The sequence below is a fragment of the Tachyglossus aculeatus genome, chromosome 1, assembly GCF_015852505.1.
Source record: "Tachyglossus aculeatus isolate mTacAcu1 chromosome 1, mTacAcu1.pri, whole genome shotgun sequence".
Taxonomy (NCBI): domain Eukaryota; kingdom Metazoa; phylum Chordata; class Mammalia; order Monotremata; family Tachyglossidae; genus Tachyglossus; species Tachyglossus aculeatus.
In genome coordinates this window covers 95,199,170-95,221,543 of record NC_052066.1, presented here as the reverse complement: position 1 = coordinate 95,221,543, position 22,374 = coordinate 95,199,170, and the positions used below count along the sequence as shown (strand labels likewise).

The following is a 22,374-nucleotide window of genomic DNA, read 5'->3' as shown; positions in this document are numbered from 1 at the left end:
GCTCATCAAACTCTTTTGGGCTACTTAAATTCCTGTCTGGTCCTTATTTATGTATTTTCCAGTTCTTTTCACTTGAGCATACTCTTCATTTTTGAAAGGGTGCCTTTTTCCTTCACTAAGCCACAGTCTCCTTCTCGTTCAAATCTGTATTGTCAGTTCACTTCCTCTCTTAAAAGTACATTTTCCAGATCAACCTAATTTGACTATGGTCACTCTGATGATGAGAATAATAATAATAAGTACTTGTTAAGCACTTACTCTGTGCCAAGCACTGGGGTAGATACAAGATGATCAGGTTGGGCACAGTCCCTGTTTCACATGGGGCTCACACTGTGAAGGATTCTACCCCATTTTGGAGACGAGGTAACTGAAATCCAGAGAAGTGACAAAGCAGGCATGTGACAGAGCTGGGATTAGAACACAGGTCCTCTGAGCATAGTTTTTCCATAATATTTTGCATGTTTTTAGGTGGATTTCACATAATGATTTATTTTTATTGCTGTACAAAAAATAATTATGTGAGTATAAGCTTCTTGTAGTCAGGGAATGTGTTACTCTGTTATTTTGTACTTCCCAATTGCTCAGTACACTGAATTTTGCACCCAGAGGGGGCTCAATAAATACTATTAAATCACATTTCTATTACTAAAATTTTTATGGTTTTAATGTTGTATTTGTTGCTTTTACTTTACATTTACTTCTACTTGTTAGTCCCATCATTCTTTGCCCCATTCTACCTCACCTTGCTACACTCCTTCTGCAACCCAGCCCACACACTTCGCTATTCTTGTGCTAACCTTCTCTCTTTGCCTCAATCTCACCTATCTCGCTGCCGACTCCTCGCCCTTATCCTGCCTCTGTCCTGGAATGCTCTCCCTCTTCAAATCAATCAAAGACAGACAATTTCCCTACCCCGCTTCAAAGCCTTATTGAATGCAAGATCCTCTAGGAGGCTTTCCCTGACTAAGCCCCTCCTTTCCTCTTCTCCCACTCCTTTCTGCACCACCTTGACTTGCTTCCTTTGCTCTTCCCCACTCCCAGCTCCACAGCACTTATATACATATCTGTAATTCATTTATTTATTTAATGTCTGTCTCCCCTCTTCTAGACTGAAAGGTCACTGTGGGCAGGGAATGTATCTGTTTATTGTTGTATTGTACTCTTCCAAAGGTTTAGTACAGTGCTCTGCATGCATTCAGTAAATTCTATTGAATGAATGAATGAATCTTCTCCATTAGAGCGGGATTTCCTTAAGGGTTCTTTCTCTGAAACTTCCCCAAATCCTAGTTTAGATCTCTGTTCACATTCAGTTTTATATTCAGTAATAATAATAATGATGGCATTTATTAAGCGCTTACTATGTGCAAAGCACTGTTCTAAGCTCTGAGGAGGTTACAAGGAGATCAGGTTGTCCCACGGGGGCTCACAGTCTTCATCCCCATTTTATAGATGAGGGAACTGAGGCACAGAGAAGTTAAGTGACTTGCCCAAAGTCACACAGCTGACAACTGGCAGAGTTGGGATTCGAACCCATGACCCCTGACTCCAAAGCCTGTGCTCTTTCCACTGAGCCATCATGCAGTAAACATAGTTGACTGACTCATCACTCTAGCTATCTGCAGTGCCTCTCTTTAGTCTATCCTTAACACTGCCCCAAAAAGTATCTTTTAGGCTTCCCATTTCTTAAAAGCTTGCAGTAACTCGTAACCTTAGCTGCCCAGGATAGAAAGTCCTAAATTTGGGCTTTAACATACACTGTGGCTTAACGGAAGGAGCCCAGGCCTGGCAGTCAGAGGAACTAGGTTCTAACCCTGGCTCTGCCACTTGTCTGCTGTGTGACCTTGGGGCAAATCACTAACTTCTCTGTGCCCCATTTTCTTCATCTGCAAAATGGGGATTCAATCCTACTTCCTCCTACTCAGATTGTGAGCCCGATGTGGGACAGGGACTGTGTTCGACCTGATTAATTTTTATCTAATTCAGTGCTTAGTACATTGCTTGGTACATAGTAAGTATTTAAGTACCATGATCATTACTACTGTTGTTCTGTCTTCTGATTGCCCAACCAGATATTTTCTAGCTCTCAGACTTATTGCATTCTAAGGTAGGTAACTCCTTCTGGATTTTCATCTTCTCCCCTAAATAGCCATGGTAAAAAACTACTATTACCCTCAACATTTGCCTTCACTATTCCACATGTCTGGAACAAATATGTCAGGTTATTAGTAAGGGTTAGGCATATCCACACTCCTCCCTTAGGGACTTTTAAATGAGCAGGTCTTGTCTCTAATTTCCTGGAAAACATCACTGGAACTATTAAGATGCCAACCTTGAGCAAGTATGAGCCCAGCATTTTCCCTTAGGTCACCTAGGTTCCTCTACCTATGATTGATCTTTTGGTAAATGAATATGTTTGACACTATTTGATGAGGATCAGTACCAACGGAATTGACTGAGAACCTACTGAATCTTGAGCAGAGCACTGGGAAACATACAAAAAAAGTAAACTTGTGATCCCTATCCTCAGATATCTTACAGTGCAATGGGGAAGACAGCCGATTTATACCATAGTGAGGAATAGGAAGCGGTGTGACCTACGGGAAAGAGCATTGACCCGGGAGTCAGAGGATCTGGGTTCCAATCCTGGCTCTGCCACTTATTTGCTGTGTGACCTTAGGCAAGTCTCTTAACTTAACCGTGCCTTAGTTGCCTCATCTGTAAAATGGGGAATAAGACTGTGATGCATGTGGTAAATGGACTGTGTCCACTCTGATTAGTTTGTGTCTAACATAGTGCTTAGTACAGTGCCTGGCACATAGTAAGTGCTTAACAAATGCCATAAAAATGAGAATAGGCATAACTAATGAGTAGTAAGTTTATATATTAGATCAATACATGGGTGCAGAAGGTACAGATTGGAATCATCATCCTCATGATCATCAGTGGTATTTATTGAGCTCTTGTGTGCAGAGCACTATACTAAGTGCTTGGGAGAGTATAATACAACATAATTGGAAGACACTTTCCCTGCCCACAGCAAGCTTACAATTGAGAAGGGGAGTCTAAAAAGGGAAAAGGCTATCTATGAAGAATGATTGGAACATTGCTTTTACTGTAGCCATCACTTGAAAATTCCCAGTTCCCAAACCCTGGGTTGGCATTATGAGGGCCTGTCCAGGTTCTACCTTGGGGTGCTCTAGTCTGGGAGAGTAGATATATTTGGGAAATCTCTTTCTTTAGGACAGGTATCTCTGGACCACGAGGAGTGGTAGTCTGTATGTTAGTTATCCTGACCAAGGAGGTGATTGATTTCATGGGGTTCAACATTTTCTTACTAGAGGAACAGGACTTTGGAATTAATCAGAAATACTTAGATCATCATCAGTCATATTTATTGAGTGCTTATCATGTGCAGATCACTGTATTAAGCACTTGGAAGAGTACAGTACACAGAGTTTTTAGACATGTTCCCTGCCCAAAACAAGTTTACAGTCTAGGGTACAGAATATGTCTACCAACTCTATTATATTGTACTCACCCAAGCACTTAGTACAGTGCTCTGCACACAATAAGCACTCAAGAAATACAATTGACTGATTGAGGAATGGACCATCTGTAGAAAATACTCCCAGGCCTATATTCTTTCCACTAGGTCATGATGATTCTGGTTTTCATTTCTGACTCTTGGTGCATCACTTCAATCAATCAATGGCATTTATTGAATGCTTACTGTGTGCAGAGCACTGTACTAAGTGCTTGGGGGAGTATAATTCAACAGAGTTGATAGACATGTTCCCTGCCCAGAATGAGCTTAGAGTATAGAGTAGACCATCTCTAGAGTATACTTCCAGGCCTGCATTCTTTCCACTAGGCCACACTGCTTCTGGTTTTTATTTGCAGTTCCTGTTGCATGACTTCAGTGTATGAAAGGCTCTCCCTTCCCCGAACAACATAAGAGGCAAAATGTCAGCCAAGATTTCGAACAGAGTCTGCACTGGCATGAAACTGATAAACCAAATGCATCAATCCTGTGGCAGTTCAGGTGACCCTAGGGCAGATCATGGAATAATTTTGCCTTAATTAGATACAGTTTATGGAGACTGCAATGTACTAGAGGGTAACCCAGGAATAAGAATCTCTTTGCAGTGGTAATGGTGTTTGCTATGTATCAGCCAATGTACTAAATCCTGGGGTAGATATAAGATAGTCACGTTAGACCTAGTCCGTGTCCCACCTGGGGCTCACAGTCTCAATCCCCATTTTACAGATGAGGTAACTGAGGCACAGGAAAGTGAAGTGACTTGCCCAAGATCACACAGCAGATAAGTGGCTAGAGCCGGAATAAAAACCCAAGTCCTTCTGACTCCTGGGTCCATGCTCTAGCTACTGGACAGTGCTGCTTCTTTTGCAGAGATGCCCCTAGCTCATTAGCTGCTCATCTGGCTTCAGAATCCATCTTTGAGGCTGATTTAAACTGTAATCTGCCAAGAGAACCTAGGAATTCAAAAAGCATAAACTCCAGCATCAACATGGGGAGAATAATTTAGCATGGGGAAGTGACTATTCTCAGCTGGCCTAATAATGGCTGCGACCTGAAAAAACAGAGTTCTCTGCAAACGCGTGCATTTCCCCAAATTAAGTTTTTAAAGTTAATTTCTCAAAATTCAATTTCTCCATTCGTGACAAGCTGAAGATAGGACAGGGAAGCACTGTTCCATTTGTCACACTGAAACTCAAATGTCAGACCGAGAAAAATACGGAATCCATTTCCCTAACATCTTTCCTCTTTTTGCCTTCAATCAGACAGCAGCCAAAGTTCTAAAGAATGCAGTGATTGGAAGTTAAAATGTATTCTTTTAAGATTGTTAGCATTCAGTTCACTGGTGGGCCAAGAATTAAAATTTTGGTGCTGTTATTAACTCCCCAGAATTAGGTCCTGCAAAGGGACATTAATAATTTCCCCTCAAAGATACCTGAAATCATTCAAATGGAATATACATCCAATTTGATTGGTGAGCTCTGAAAATCCCTTTCCATCCAATTATTTATTGAGCACCTACTCTGTGTAGAATGCTGTACTAAATGCTTGGTAAGGTACAATACAATGAGTAGACATGATCTCTACCCTCTGGGTGCTTACAATCTAGTGAGGAAGACAGACAATAAAATAAATTACAGATAGGAAGAACCAATAGTACCTACATGAGTGCTAAGAGAGGGGTGTGTGCACTCAAGTGCTTAGATTATACAAAAATGCTGTAATGACAATTGAGCAGGTGGTGTATAGAGTGGAAAGTTGAGAGATTAACCAGGAAAGACCTCCTGGAGGAGATGTGATTTCAGAAGGGAGAGCAGAGGTCTTCCTGATTTGGAAGGTGAAGGGAGTTCCACGTAGGGGAAAGACATGAGCAAGAGTTCTGCAGCAGGAGCGGCAAGAACAAGGGACAGTAAGTGGCCTTGAGGAGAACATAAAGTGAGAGCTAAAGTGTACTGGGGGAGGAGCAAGAATAAGGGGCAGAGAGAAGATTTAGTGCCTTAAAGGAGTTTCTGTTTGATGCAAAGAGGAATGGGCAAACCACCGGAGGTGTTGAGGAGTGGGCAGATTTGCACAGAACAATGTTAGAGAAAAATGAACCAGGCAGCAGAGTGAAATATGAAGTGGAGAGGGGAGAGCCTGGAGGCAGAGAGGCTGATGCAGTGGTCAACAACTTCCTTTGTCCTGCATAGTGGCAGTTTAGGTGGAGATGTTATGGGACATGTGAGTCCCTTAACTTGCTGAGGTAGAGTTCATCTGGGGAATAGCTTCAAGTATTTCTCAAAGGCTGGAATTAGTCCTTTTATTTTAGGCTCATCCTTGGATACGTCAGCAAAGAGAAATAGCTGTGTTTAATCTGTGGAGGCCATTGTCCCTACATCCTACACCGTTGCTTGTCGCTGATGGCACACACAGGTATTGGATACACGGGCTCCTGGAGAGGTCACAGGCTTTATAGACTGTAAACTCATTTTGGTCAGGGAATGTGTCTGTTAATTCTACTATATTGTATCTTCCCAAGTGCTTTGCACATAGTATGCACTCAATAAATATCAGTGATTAATTTAGTCTTTTATGGGATTTGTTAAGCACTTTCTATGTGCCAGGCACTGTTCAAAGCATTAGAGTGATAATAATAATAATAATACAGGCATTTATTAAGCACTTACTATGTTCAAAGCACTGTTCTAAGCACTGAGGAGGTTACAAGGTGATTAGGTTGTCCCACAGGGGGCTCACAGTCTTCACCTCCATTTTACAGATGAGGTAACTGAGGCACAGAGAAGTTAAGTGTCTTGCTGAAAGTCACACAGCTGACAATTAGCAGAGCAGGGATTTGAACCCATGACCTCTGACTCCAAAGCCCATGCTCATTCCACTGAGCCATGCTGCTTCAGGTAGGGTAGGGTAGGGTATGCAAGGTAATTAGCTCCCACATGAGGCTCAGTCTTAATCCTCATTTTACAGATGAGGTAACTGATCCATCGACTTGCCCAAGGTCGCACAGCAGACAAGTGGCAGAGCGGGGATTAGAACCCAAGTCCTCCTGACTCCCAGACCCATGCTCTAGCTATTAGAGTAAGCTGCTTCTCCAGTGGGGTTATGCTGGGGATGCAGCATAGTATAATAACAGTATCCACACCATTTTGATGGAGTCTGTTCAGGGCTACGGGAACCTAAAGCATGTCTCAGGAAGCCCCTCAAACCCTCTCCCTCCCCACTTCCTCCAGAGCCTTTGAAATTCCTTCTCCGGGACATTTGAACCTGAGTACTGCTTCCAAACAGTGTTCTGCACACAGCAGGCACTCAATCATATTGCTGATTGATTGGCTGAGGCAGAGGGAGACAGGGCACTTACAATAAAATTACAGGACATAAAGGCACCAAGCAGAGGGCCGACCAGCTGAAAATCAGCACCTGATGCTGTATCTCTACCAGATAGAGGGTAGACCAGCTGAAAATCAGGCTATCCAGTATAGAACTGAAGAAGTGGCCACTTAACCTGGACCACTTTCATTCATTCATTCATTCAATCGTATTTATTGAGCGCTTCCTGTGTGCAGAGCACTTGGGAAGTACAAGTTGGCAACATATAGAGACGGTCCCTACCCAACAACAGGCTCACAGTTTAGAAGGGGAGACAGACAACATTAGAAGTCACTTAATTTCTGTGTACCTCAGTTACCTCATCTGTAAAATGGGAATTAAAAGTGTGAGCCCCACATGGGACAACCTGATTACCTTATAATAACAATAATAATAATGCTGATGGTGTTTGTTAAGTGCTTACTATGTGCAAAGCACTGTTCTAAGCACTGGTGAGGATACAGGGTGATCAGGTTGTCCCAAGTGGGGCTCACAGTCTTAATCCCCATTTTACAGATGAGGGAACTGAGACATAGAGAAGTTAAGTGACTTGCCCAAAGTCACACAGCTGACAAGTGGCGGAGCTGGAATTTGAACCCATGACTTCTGACTCCCAAGCCTGTGCTCTTTCCACTGAGCCACGCTTGTATCTATCCCAAAGCTTAGAACAGTGCTTGGCACATAGTAAGCACTTAACAAATACCATCATTATTATTATTAATAATAAAAAAGTCATATAATATGTGGTGCAATTTTCTACACAAGTCAAAAAGGAACTTGGATTTCTCGGACTTCCTCCTTGCTGAGCACACTGATCTATCGTTGTAATGGATGATCCCTCTCCCCCTTTAAACTTGAGTAATCAGCACTTTCTTTGAGGCTAGAGTTCACTCAAAAGGTTAAAAACCTCCCAAGGGCTAGTTGTCACTTCATCCTCTTGGCCTAGTGGATAGAGCATGAGCCTGGGAGTCAGAAGGACCTGGGTTCTAATCCCAGCTCCACTGCTTGTCTGCTGTGTGGGCGAGTCAATTAACTTCTCTGGGCCTCCGTTACCTCATCTGTAAAATGGGGATTAAGATCGTGAATCTCATGTGGGCAGGGACTGTAATACCATTATTATTAATAACCTGATTAGTTTGTATCTACCCCAACTCTTAGTACAGCTAGCATATCATATGCACTTAACAGATACCATAAAAAAACTCCAATTGTAAGGTTCCTCCAGGCAGTGTCCCTGGCCAGAACTTCTGAACAGTGATGCCAAGGGGAAAGTAGGTTATAATTAGTATTATCATTAAAAAAAATTTTTATTATCATTATGGTATTGTTAAATGCTTACATTTTAATTATACTTGTGGTATTGTTAAACACTTATTATTTGTCAAGCTCTGTTCTAAGCATTGAGTAGATACAAGATAATCAGGTTGGACACAGTCCCTATTCCACAGGTGGCTCACAGTCTAAGTAGGAAGGGGAACAGACATAATAATGATGGTGTTTGTTAAGTGCTTACTATGTGTCAAGCACTGTTCTCAGAGCATAGGATCCCCATTTTATCACTAAGGAAACTGAGGCACAGATAAGTTTAATGACCTACCCAAGGTCACAGAGCAAGCAAATTGGCAGAGCCGAGATTACAACCAGGTTCCTCTGACACCCAGGCCCATGCTTTTCCCACTAGGCTATGCTGCTTCTCAATGAAGGTCATACACCCAACTCCCTTCTTTCCCCCACCCCAGTGCCCAGGTATATCTTGCCACAGTCCCACATGAGGAGGAGGAGGAGAATGCAGTAAATGGAATTAGAAAACAGAGTGGGAGGACAGAGCAAGAAGAGTAAATTCAGCCCTGATTCAGAACAAGCACTTCCATCTTTGAATTCATTTCAGGGAACCCCGTTTCGTTGGAAAATGCTCATTTTTCTTATTCCCTGCCACATGCTTCTCAACCTTTGGAATGCCTCTCTAGCCTCACTCTTGTCCCCACCTCTAATTGCTGTTCCATTTCCCTTCACATTTGGAGTGTTCTTTCCAACACCTCGAGTTGTGATCCCCATTCAGTACATAGATTTCAGGAGGAAACACTTTCCCAGTGGGTGACCCACAGACACAACACTGGGAATTTGAGTCGGCATTTGCAGTGTTATTAGGGTCTCGGAGCACATACTAGAGGATTGCTCTCCTCCCTTCAAAGTTTTATTGAAGGCACATCTCCTCCAAGAAGCCTTCCCTGACTAAGCCCTCCTTTCCTCTTCTTCCACTCCCTTCTGCATCACCCCAACTTGCTCCCTTCATTTATCCCCCCTCCCAGCCCCACAACACTTATGTATATATCTGTAATTTATGTAGGTACATTAATATACATATTAATATACATATTAATATTACATTAATGTCTGTCTCCCCCCTGGGCTGTGAGCTCGTCATGGGCAGGGAATGTGCCTGTTTATTGTTGTATTGTACTCTTCCAAGTGCTTAGTACAGTGCTTTGCACACAGTAAGTACTCAATAAATATGATTGAATGGGTGAATGAATGCTTTGCATGTGGCAAACACTCAATAAATACCATTGAATGAACAATTGAATGAACATACTCAAGAACTGGCTTTTACTGGGCCTGAGGAGGGAAGCTCTAGGATGCTTGTTGATCCTCTAAAGTAGTTAAACTTTAGAGATGTTCATGGGATAGAAAATATGCTAATGTATTTGACAATTTTGTCTCACATGGAGGGCCAAAGAATTAACTAGAATCCTCCCTTTCAGCACTTTCAAACCATGCTGAAGACAAAATTGAACGTCCTGACGCTGCGGAAAGAGCCTCTGCCCTCAGTCTTCTTCCAGGAGCCAGAAGCCATCGAGCTACGTACCCCTACACCAGTACCGAAGGCTCGGGCACGCAGTGGATGCAAGGTGAGAGACCAGTGGGAAATGACACTGAGCTGGAAACATTTGCATAGCTTCCACCTACACAACGGAAAGCTTATTACCCATGTGCCCAATACCCCTTGTAAGGTAAAACAAAAAAAAATGAACCAACTCCTAGTGAAAATTCCAGTTATGAGTTTAGTTGAGTTCCTGGAAAGGTTGCCCTGTTGATTACTGCATTTGGCAATGACACACACTCGCATCATAGCTAAAATGTCATGGATAACAGGAAGGCATCCTAAAATCTTGCCTGGAGAAATGTGATCTCCCAGCAGGTGGGCCCGCCGGAGAGCTTTGCCACCCTTCTAGACTAGGAGACAGTACCACAGGTTTCAGTTGTGCTGTCTGAACTGTATCAGTCATTTTGCTTCATTCTCAGGTATTTAAAGCCACACTACATTCACTGCCATCACTTCTCTGAGGTCTAGTAATTATAACTGTGGTATTTGTTAAACACTTAATAATAATAATAATAAATAATTATAGTACTTGTTAAGTGCTTAGTGTATGCCAAACACAGTTCTAAGCACTGTGGTGGATACAAGTTAATAAGGTTGGACACATTACCCCCATCACACTCTGAATCCACATTTTACAAATGAGGTAACTAAGGCACAGAGAAGTTAAGTGACTTGCTCAAAGTCACACAGCGGATGTGGCAGAACTGGGATTAGAACCCAGGTCCTTCTTAATCCCAGGCCCAGGCTCTGTCTACTAAGCCACACTTGCTAGGTAATAATAATAATAATAATAATAATAATAATAATAATAATAATAATGGTCTTTGTTAAAAGCTTACTTTGTAGCAGGCACCGTTCTAAGCGCTGGAGTGAATACAAGCAAATTGGGTTGGACACAGTCCCTGTCTGGGGCTCACAGTCTTCAACAGTGAACTAAGCACTGGGGTAGATAAAAAATTAGGAGGTCAGACATTGTCCCTGTCCCAGATGGGGCTCACAGTCTAAGTAGAAGGGTGAGCAAATATTGAATATTCATTTTACAGATGAAGAAACTGAGGCATAGGGAAGTGAAATGACTTGTCCAGGGGCACAAAACAGGCCAGTGTGAGTTCCCTCTAGACTGTAAGCTTGATATGGTCAGGGAATATGTCTGTTATTTTGTTCTGCACACTGTAAGCTCTCAATAAATATGATTGATTGATTGGCAAAATAAGGATTAGAACCCAGGTCCTCTAATGTGCTCTTTGCACTAGGCCATGCTGCTTCGCAATGTGGAGATCAAATTGGAGATGGGAATAAGGGATCTTAATTCCTGAAGCTGAGGGAATTATTTCCAAGCTGCCCGGAGCATGTTCAAAGCCAAATGGGGAGAGCCAGAAGGAAACAGCATGAGCTGGAATCCTCGACTGAGAGAGAGAATTGAAGGGGATGGAGAAACCATCCAGAGGTTGGAAGCAGAGAGGAAGAGCATGGCTGAAAGGAGCGGAGAGAAAGAGGAGGTGGGAGTGAGAATTAGTATGGTCTAATGGAAAGAACACTGGCTTGGGAGTCAGAGGAACTGGGTTCTAAACTGGGCTCTGCCAATTGCTTGCTGTGTGACCTTTAGCAAGTCACTTAATTTCTCTGGGCTTCAGTTCTCCTGTTCTCCCTCCTACTTAGACCGTAAGCCTCTGCAGAACAGGGGCTGTGTCCAACCTAATCAACCCCAGTGCCAGTGCATCTACCCCAGCACTTAGAATAGTGTTTGACACATAGTAAGTACTTACCTTACTTAAGTACTTAAAGAAGCAGCGTGGCTCAGTGGAAAAAGCCTGGGCTTGGGAGTCAGAGGTCATTGGTCCTAATCCCAGCTCTGCCATTTGTAAACTGTATGATTTTGGGCAAGTCACTTAACTTCTCTGAGCCTCAGTTATATCATCTGTTAAATGAGGATTAAGACTGTGAGCCCCACGTGGGACAGTGATCACCTTTCCCCCCCCCAGCACTTAGAACAGTGCGTCACACATAGTAAGCGATTAACAAATGTCATTATTATTATTATTAGTTAACAGTACCATTAATAAAAAGTGAAGGTTGCTGGAAGCCATGACAAGGGAGAGAGCCCAAACCGACTGAATGGGTAGCAAGAAGAATCCCCCACTGAGGGAGAGTAGAGAGATTAGGTGGGCTTCAGGGCAATGCAGACCAGGAATAGATGAGAAGCCAGGACCTCAGATACAGAGTGGTGGGATGAGAGTTGGGGCCATCAGGGACTGAGGTAGGGCCAACAGCAGTGACCGGGTGGAAGAGAGTCTCTGAGCCAGGAGAATGGACTTGGAGGAAACTTTGGGAAGTGGAGGAAAGGGATACAACATAGCAGACCACCCCCACACTTGGATACAAATGCGCACATTCCAGCAGTGAGGAGTTCAGGGGAGGTAGGTGTTACAGTCTGAGTTCTTTCAGATGTCTTGGATCAAGGTTCCAAGCCACAACACTGCGATGGCTGTAATAATAAGCATAATTGTGATATTTGTTATGTGCTTACTATAATCAGGTCAGACACGGTCCCTGACCCATATGAGGCTAAAGGTTAGGATTTGAGGAACCAGAGAGAGATTCATGGGACCACACTGCTCTAAGTACTGGGGTAGATACAAGTGGATCAGGTCAACACACATTACCACATGGGGGTCATAGTTTAAGTGGGAGGGAAAACAGGAATTGAATCCCTAGTTTGCAATTGAGGAAACTGAGGAAAGAGAATTTAAGTGACATTCCCCAGTTCTCACAGCAGGCAACTGGCAGAGCTGAGATTAGAACCCAGGTCCTCTTACTCCCAGGGTCATGCTCATTCCACTAGGCCACACTGCTCCTCAGTATATCCCAATATTTTGAAAAACTCAGAATTGTGGTATTTGTTAACGCTTAGTGTGTGCCAAGCACTGCCCCAAGTGCTTGGGTAGATATAAGGTAATTAGGTCAGATTAAAGTCCCTGTTCTAGGTGGGGCTCACAGTCTCAGGGGAAGACAGAACAGGTATTTCATCCCTATTTTTCAGATGAGAAAACTGAGGCACGGAGAAGCCAAATGACTAGCTTAATGTCACACAGGAGGCAGATGCAGTTTGGTTTAATGAATGGGGAGAAAAACGGTGGGGAAGCTCATCCAAATTCAAAATCTTATCCACCCTCAAATATTCAGGCATAGATACACATTAACCACTATAAGTATGTTAGCACACTTCCTTAGATCCACAGAAAAAAGTGTGAGCTTTGAAAGTCACCCACTATTAAGCCATAGACCACCACTGTCACCACCTTCAAATAATAATAATAATAATGATGGCATTTATTAAGTCAGGAAGCTTCCAAGGTCAATGAGCCATCATCATCATCAGTGGTATTTGACGTGCGGCCTGGTGTAGTGGCCAGAGCCCAGGCCTGGGGGTTCAGAAGGCCATGGGCTCTAATCCTGACTCTGCCCCTTCTCTGCTGTGTGACCTTGGGCAAGTCACTTTATGTCTCCAGGCCTCAGTGACCTCATCTGCAAAATGCGGATTGAGACTGGGAGCCCCACAGTGGACAGGGACTGTGCCCAACCCCATTTGCTTGTATCTACCCCAGCGCTTAGTACAGTGCCTGGCACATAGGAAGCAGCGTGGTTCAGTGGTAAGAGCCTGGGCTTGGGAGTCAGAGGTCATGGGTTCAAATCCCAACTGCCACATGTCTGCTGTGTGACCTTGGGCAAGTCACTTATCTTCTCTGAGCCTCAGTTACCTCATCTGTAAAATGGGGATTGACTGTGACCCCCCCATGGGACAACCTGATCACCTTGTATCCCCCCAGCGCTTAGAACAGTGCTTTGCACATAGTAAGCACTTAACAAATGCCATTGTTATTATTATTACTATGTGCAAAGCACTGTTCTAAGCACTGGGGAGGTTACAAGGTGATCAGGTTGTCCCACGGGGGGCTCACAGTCTTAATCCTCATTTTACAGATGAGGCAACTGAGGCACAGAGAAGTTAAGTGACTTGCCCAAAGTCACATAGCTGACAATTGTCAGAGCCGGGATTTGAACCCATGATCTCTGACTTCAAAGCCCGTGCTCTTTCCACTGAGCCACACTGCTTCTCAAAGCTTCTCAAAGCCTTATTAAAATCACTTCTCCTCCAAGAAACCTTCCCAGATTAAGCCCTCATTTCCCCTCTGCCTTTTGCATCACCATTGCACTTAGATTTGTACCCTTTTAAGCATGTGATATTGACTCCATCCTCAGCCCCACATCACTTACATCCATATCTGTAATTTATTTTCATGCCCATCTCCCCTTTAATACTGTAAGATCTTCATAGGCAGGGAATATGTCTACTAGCGCTGTGGTATTATACTTTCCCAAGTACTTAGTGCAGTGTCCTGCACACAGTAAGCACTCAATAAATATCATTGATTGATTGACCAATTGGGTTGAGAGGTGGAAGGAGTGATCAGAGAGGTAGGTATGGAGCCAGGTAAGTACCATGTCAGTGAAACCAAGGTCTGATAACATTTCAAAGAGTTGGGGACAATTAATATCTTTCCTTCACAGAAACTTCCTCCTCATCATCGTTATCATTCTCTTCATCATAATTAATAATTGTGGCATCTGTTAAACCAAACCAAAAATTGTACTAAGCTCTGGAGTAGATACAAGATAACTGTATCAGACACAGGCCTGGTTCTACATGGGGCTCACAATCTAAATGGGAGAGAGAGCAGGAATTTAATTATCACTATTAATAACATTTATTGAACCCCTGCTATGGGCAGGGCACTGTATTAGCCACTTAGGAATGTGCAGTTTGGCATAAAATGTAGTCTCTGGACCTAGAGAAATTCACCATCTGATGGAGGAGACAAACATAAATTTCCAAATACACAGTAGATAAAAGAGCATAGATGCAAATGATAAAGTGAGTAAATGAAGCAAATAATAACATGAGGGCTAAGGTGATGGATGGCACAGGTTGACCTGAGAAGTTAAGACTTAGAGGATGCCTCTCAGATGAAGAATCTTTTTAGGAGGGTTTTGGAGTGGGTAGGGATGCAGTCAGCGCTTAGAACAGTGCTTTGCACATAGTAAGTGCTTAACAAATACCATTATTATTGTTATTATTTACAGGATTTGATGGAGGATTGACTTCTGAGCAGGGAGAAAGTCACCGGCAATGGGTCTGAGATGAAATATTGGGGAGAGCGTAAGACAGGGCTTAGAACAGTGCTTCAGCACTTTGAACAGTGCTTTGCAAATAGTAAGCACTTAATAAATACCATTTTAAAAAAAGTACCTCTCTTAGACTGTGAGCCACATGGACTAGGTACTGTGTCCACTCTAATTATTTTGTTTCTACCCTAATAGAACTCCGCCTCTCCTTCCTTTTTTCTCTCCTCCCTGTTCCCAATCTCTTCCCATTCCTTTTGTTCCCTGCCTCTCTTTCCCTCTGTTTTTTTAATGGTATTTGTTAAGTGCTTACTATATGCCAGGTACTATGCTAAGCACTGGGGTAGATACAAGGTTATCATGTTGGACACAGTCCACGTACCAACTACAGCTCACAGTCTTAATCCCCATTATATAGGTGAGATAGCTTAGGCCCAGAGAAGTTAAGTGACTTGCCCTAGGTCACATAGCAGACGAGTGACAGAGCCGGGATTAGAACCCAATCAATCAATCAATCAATCGTATTTATTGAGCGCTTACTATGTGCAGAGCACTGTACTAAGTGCTTGGGAAGTACAAATTTGCATCACATAGAGACAGTCCCTACCCAACAGTGGGCTCACAGTCTAAAAGGGGGAGACAGAGAACAGAACCAAACATACCAACAAAATAAAATAAGTAGGATAGAAATGTACAAGTAAAATAAATAAATAAATAAATAAATAGAGTAATAAATATGTACAACCATATATACATATATACAGGTGCTGTGGGGAAGGGAAGGAGGTAAGACGGGGGGATGGAGGGGGGACGAGGGGGAGAGGAAAGAAGGGGCTCAGTCTGGGAAGGCCTCCTGGAGGAGGTGAGCTCTCAGCAGGGCCTTGAAGGGAGGAAGAGAGCTAGCTTGGCGGATGGGCAGAGGGAGGGCATTCCAGGCCCGGGGGATGACGTGGGCCGGGGGTCGATGGTGGGACAGGCGAGAGCGAGGTACAGTGAGGAGATTAGTGGTGGAGGAGCGGAGGGTGCGGGCTGGGCAGTAGAAGGAGAGAAGAGAGGTGAGATAGGAGGGGGCGAGGTGATGGACAGCCTTGAAGCCCAGGGTGAGGAGTTTCTGCCTGATGCGCAGATTGATCGGTAGCCATTGGAGGTTTTTGAGGAGGGGAGTAATATGTCCAGAGCGTTTCTGGACAAAGATAATCCGGGCAGCAGCATGAAGTATGGATTGAAGTGGAGAGAGACACGAGGATGGGAGATCAGAGAGAAGGCTAGTGCAGTAGTCCAGACGGGATAGGATGAGAGCTTGAGTTAGCAGGGTAGCGGTTTGGATGGAGAGGAAAGGGCGGATCTTGGCAATGTTGCGGAGCTGAGACCGGCAGGTTTTGGTGACGGCTTGGTAGCAGAACCCAGGTTCTCTGACTCCCAGGTCTGGGCTTCTCTAGGCCACGTTGCTTCTCTTTCTCCTTGCCCATCCCTCCCCTCTCCACATCCAACTCCTCCTTCTTCTCCCCACAATTCCTCTTCCTTGCAACCCACACCTCCCCTTTCATTTTTCTTTCCCTCGTGTTTACAACCATATCCCAAGCGGGGCAGGCCATTGGCAGCAGATGGAATAACCACCTACAGTTTTAAATGTGGCTCTGCCGACTGATGTCCTCATGGAGTTCAGGAAATTGGAGCTCTTGATGAGTTTCCAACCCTTTCCGATTCCACCAACTTTTGAACTCAGTCAACTTGACTGCATTTTCTCTAGTGCTGGGTAGGTAAACTTTCTGAAAAAGTCTGCCGCAATCCAGCTGTTGCCTCTCAAATGACTGGGGTGTCACGAAAAGGTATTTGGAAATTATGCTTGATTCTCGGCCTTTGCCTGTATCTTTGTTATCTTCCCACTCTGCTGTCCTACAGCTGTAAATACTCTAGAACTCATAATCTCATTCCAATTCTTATTTTTCTCTACCAAGCTTAGTGATAAATGCTACTAACTTCAGCATAGCAATCATTTTGCCCAGTATTTGTTTTGGTTCTTAGAATCATTAGAACAGGAAGTTGCATGATTAGCTAATTATATTTGTAATATTTGGGCCACCGAATTGGCTTTATTTGTTAATCTATCAGTGGTATTTACTGAGCACTTACTATGTTCAGAGCACTGTACCAAGTGCTTGGGAGAGCACAATACGACAACTAACAGACATATCCCCTGCCTATGACAAGCCTATAATCTAGAGGGGAAGACAGACATTCATTTGAATAAATAAGTAATTGATAATTTATGTTTATGGCCATTATGTATCCTCTTTTAAATCAAAAGAAATATCTAATTTTCTTTTTTTTCTTTTTTTTTAATTGGCATTTATTTAGCGCTTACTATGTGTGAAGCACTGCTCTAAGCGCTGGGGAGGTTACAAAGTGATCAGGTTGTCCCACGGAGGTTTCACAGTCTTAATCCCCATTTTACAGATGAGGTAACTGAGGCCCAGAGAAGTTAAGTGACTTGCCCAAAGTCACACAGCTGGCTATTGGCGGAGCCAGGATTTGAACCCACGACCTCTGACTCCAAAGCCCATGCTCTTTCCATTGAGCCACACTGCTTCTCTTTTCATCGCCCAGGCCCTTGGGTTGGATCCGGGCTGGAAGAAAATTAGAATAGTCTCCAGGAAGCCTTCCCTGACTAACTCATAACACTTTAGTCATACCAACAACCAACCTTAACACTTCAATTCAATTCCTGGCCTCAACACTTATGGGCATATGTTTATTCACTCTAATATTCAATTATTTATTCAGCAATTTCATCTGGACATATTTTTTTTACTTCCTGTTAATTCCTTATTAATTCTGCCTCCTTAGCGGCAGAGAGCAGAGTGTGCGGGCTGAGCTGTAGAAGAAGAGAAGGGAGGTGAGGAAGGAGGGGGCCAGGTGATGGAGAGCTCTGAAGCCAATAGTGAGGAGTTTTTGCTTTATGCAAAGGTTGATAGGCAACCAACCACTGGAGATTTTTGTGGAGGGGAGTGACATGCCCAGAGCATTTCTGTAGAAAGATAATCCGTACTTTCTACCGGCCATCTCATAATCCCTGCCGCAGGGTCCGGGGGACTGGCCAAGAGAGTGCAGTTGACTCAGCACAAGCTGTCACACAACTGCAAAGATAACTCAAACACATGTTCTACTTGGGGGTAGGATATACTTTTCCCATATTGCCCAGTGGTGTTGGAGCAATACTCATCCAATTGACAAGGGCCCAGAAAAGATGCACTATTATATTTTCGAGGACAAATCATGCTATTGTGTTAGAGATCCTCCCTCTGGGATTCTTACACTCACGGGTGCAGTGTCACCATCAACAGTGTTGTGTTCAAGCTCAAGAACAGCTCGGCACCTAGCTCTCAACTCTCCCATCTCCACCCCACTGTATTTGCTCTTTTCTCTGCAAGGGACTTTCTTTCTTCCTCTAAATCCCTCCCTCCCCACCTTCAAAGCCTTCTGAAAAAAAAAAGTCACTTCCAGGAGCAATCCCCAGCTAATTACCCTCTCCCAGGTCATGTCCTAGCATCAACCACCCTTAACACCTACATGTGCTAGTGCATTAATTCCATTCATTTAATTAATTTTTAACTTCTTTTGTTACTAACTGTGACTATGCTGTCTCTCTTGTTCTCATTGTATCTATACTGTCTTTGGTGCTTGCCCCCATTAAATTGTAAGCTTTTTGTGGACAAGTGACCATTTCTGCTCTATAATTTATATATCTATAATTCTATTTATTTATTTTGATGCTATTGATGCCTGTCTACTTGTTTTGTTTTGTTGTGTCTCCCCACTTAATAATAATAATAATGGCATTTATTAAGCGCTTACTATGTGCAAAGCACTGTTCTAAGCACTGGGGAGGTTACAAGGTGATCAGGTTGTCCCATGGGGGGCTCACAGTCTTCATCCTCATTTTACAGATGAGGTAACTGAGGCCCAGAGAAGTTAAATGGCTTGCCCAAAGTCACAGCTGACAATTGGCGGAGCTGGGATTTGAACCCCTGACCTCTGACTCCAAAGCCCATGCTCTTTCCACTGACCCACCCTGCTTCTAGACTGTGAGCCCGTTGTTGGGTAAGGATTGTCTTTATCTTGCCGAATTGTACTTTCCAAGCATTTATAGTAGAGTGCTCTGCAGACAGTAAGCACTCAGTAAAAACGATTGAATGAATGAATGAATAAATGAATGCTCCTATTATTTCACTCTCACCGGCAGCATGTTCAGTGCTTTGCACATTGTAGGCGCTCAATACATACTGACAATGATGAAAATAGGCTTCCCTAAGCTCACTGTGGGCAGGGGATGTGTCTACCAATTCAGTGTATTGTATTCTCCCAAGCACTTAGTACAGTGCTCTGCACACACAGTACACTCTCAAATACCATTAATTGATTGAGTCTCTGGGAATGGACTGCTCCCCAGTCATCTTCATCATTATCATCATCATCAGTATTTATTGTGCTCTTACTATATGCGGAGCACTGTACTTGGGAGAGTACAACAGAGTTGGTAGACACATTTCCTACCCATGATGAGCTTACAGTCTAGAGGTGGGATATGTGCAGATATGTTGCTGGATCCATGTGCCACTTTCTTAAAGCAGAAACATGCTCTGCTAGGTTATATACTATTGGCTTCAAAGCTGTCCATCACTTTGCCCTCTCTTTCCTCACTTCCCTGCTCTCCTTCTACATCCCAGCTCACACACTCCACTCCTCTGGTGCTAACCCTTTCACTGTACCTCATTCTTGCCTGTCCTGCTGTCAACCCCTGGCCCACGTCCTACTCTGGCCTGGAATGCCCTCCCTCCTTACATCCACCAAACTAGCACACTTCCCCTCTTCAAAGCCCCACTGAAGGCTCACCTTCTCCAGGAGACCTTCCCAGACTTAGCCCCCCTTTTCCTCTGCAGCTCCTCCTCTCCCCATCACCCCAACTCCTTCCTTCTGCTCTACCCCCCTCCCCACCCCAAAGCACTTGTGTCATTCATTCATTCATTGTCATATTTATTGAGCGCTTACTGTGTGCAGAGCTCTGTACTAAGTGCCTGGGAAATACAAGTTGGCAACATATAGAGACTGTCCCTACCCAACAATGGGCTCACAGTCTAGAAGGGGGAGACAGACAACAAAACAAAACATGTAGACGGGTGTCAAAACTGTCAGAATAAATAGAATTATAGCTATATGCATATCATTAATAAAATAGAGTAGTAAATATGTACAAGTAAAATAGAGTAATATGTACAAATACATACAAGTGCTGTGAGGAGGGGAAAGAGGTAGGGTGGGGGGACGATGGGGAGGAGGAGAGGAAAAAGGGGGCTCAGCCTGGAAAGGCCTCCTGGAGGAGGTGAGCTCTCAGTAGGGCTTTGAAGGGAAGAAGAGAGCTAGTTTGGCGGATGTGTGGAGGGAGGTGAAAGACGTGGGCCAGGGGTCGACGGCGGGACAGGCGATAATGAGGCACAGTGAGGAGATTAGTGGCAGAGGAGCGGAGGGTGCGGGCTGGGCTGTAGAAGGAGAGAAGGGAGGTGAGGTAGGAGGGGGTGAGGTGATGGAGAGCCCTGAAGCTGAGAGTGAGAAGTTTCTGCTTGATTCGTAGGTTGAGGCAACCACTGGAGATTTTTGAGGAGGGGAGTGACATGCCGAGAGTGTTTCTGTACAAAGATAATCCAGGCAGCAGAGTAAAGTATAGACTGAAGCAGGGAAAGACAGGAGGTTGGGAGATCAGAGAGGAGGCTGGTGTAATAATCCAGTCGGGTTAGGATGAGAGATTGAACCAGCGAGGTAGCAGTTTGGATGGAGAGGAAAGGGCAGATCTTGACGAGGTTGTGGAGATGAGATCGGCAGGTTTTGGTGACGGATTGGATGTGTGGGGTGAATGAGAGAGCAGAGTCGAGGATGACAAATTTATTATTCTATTTTATTAATAATGTGCATATATCTGTAATTCCATTTATTTATAGTGATGCTATTGATGCCTATCTACTTGTTTTGTTTTGTTGTCTGTCTCCCCCCCTTCTAGACTGTGAGCCTGTTGTTAGGTAGGGATTGTCTCTGTTGCTAAATTGTACTTTCCAATGCTCTGCACACACTAAGTGCTCAATAAATTGAATGAATGAATGAATGAGAGAATGAATGAATGAATGAGAGAATGAATGAATGAATGAATGAATGAATGAATGAATGAATCTTTTAAAAGTCAAATGAATTGCTCAGGGTGTGATTACATTTGAGAAGTCAGACTAAACTCCACCAGTCTGGCCTATTGTAGAGTTCAGGAAAAACATGTGGAGGAGAATGGATCATTCTAGGTTTCTTCTTCAGCTTGGGTGCCGGAGAAGAATTTACCATTTCTCACAACTAGTACATTCTGTCTCCTTGCCTAAAACTGGGGCCTGTCTTAATTAAGTTAGCATGGCTTAGACATTTCTGGAGAGGAAAAACAAAAACTATCTCTTGGGGCTTTGGTCCAGCTTGTTTGTTCTGTCTGCTTATTAGTTTTGGTTCTGAGCAGGTCACTGTCCATTTTGCTGCTCTGAGAGACAACTTGTAGTACTTAGTTTGATCCAAAACTTGCAGCTGCTTTTGGTGTAAGCAATAATAACTGTGGTATTTGTTAAGCTCTTACTATATGCCAAGCACTATACCAAGCCCTGGGGTACGTAGAAGTTGATCAGTTCAGACACAGTCCCTGCCCCACATAGAGCTCACAGTCTAAGTTATGCAAGTGTGTACTTAATCTGTGTATTTTCGACAAATGTTAGCTTTTCTGGAGCAACAAAGTCTAGCAAAGAAGTGAAATAACTTTGCTAAGTATTTCAAAGGCATTTGGTGCACAGCAAGTTGTCTTATGGACTGAGAATGTGACCATCTGTTGAGCAGATGAGGTGAACTTCTCAAGATTCTAACAGTAAACACAAGTAGGTGGAGTAACTCCAACTGTTGAGCAACTCACTGGAGGTTTTTGCTGGCATGTTATGCATGCGGTGGTGCAAAATCCCAACAGCTTGGAGGTTTCTAGGAAAGGAGCATTTTTCTTTCTTACAAAACAATTCATTTATTTTCTTGCTTCTCTTTGATCTTCCTGGGGCTGAGGGATGGGTTGAAAACTGGTAGATGTAAGCCCTCCCTCTTAGATTGTAAGCTCCTTGGGGGCAGGCATCGGGGTCTCTACTTTTACTGTTCTCTCCCCAGTACTTAATGTAGTGCTCTGTGCTCAATGGGATCCCTATAAAACTAGTGCTTGATGGAGAGAGTCTTGAGAGTCTGAAGAGTCCCTTTACATGAACAGAGAGAAGGGCCCCAAGAGCAATGCTGGTACCTTGCCTAGAAGAGTGAAATAGTATGACCTGACTGACAAAGAGAGGTGTGAAACTTT

The 22,374-nt window shown here is 43.7% G+C and overlaps 1 protein-coding gene across 3 annotated transcripts in view; it reads left to right on the top strand.

The window, feature by feature from the left end:
• The window catches only part of PID1 (phosphotyrosine interaction domain containing 1), a 143,484-nt gene that overhangs the window by 50,359 nt on the left and 70,751 nt on the right, over positions 1–22,374 (top strand). For 2 of the 3 annotated variants that reach the window (XM_038751079.1, XM_038751098.1), the window contains one exon: positions 9,664–9,810. In XM_038751079.1, the coding sequence (XP_038607007.1) occupies positions 9,664–9,810 (147 nt within the window). Of the gene's footprint in view, positions 1–5,929; positions 5,951–9,663; positions 9,811–22,374 lie in introns of those variants that run through there. The other variant, XM_038751089.1, reaches the window with a different exon arrangement.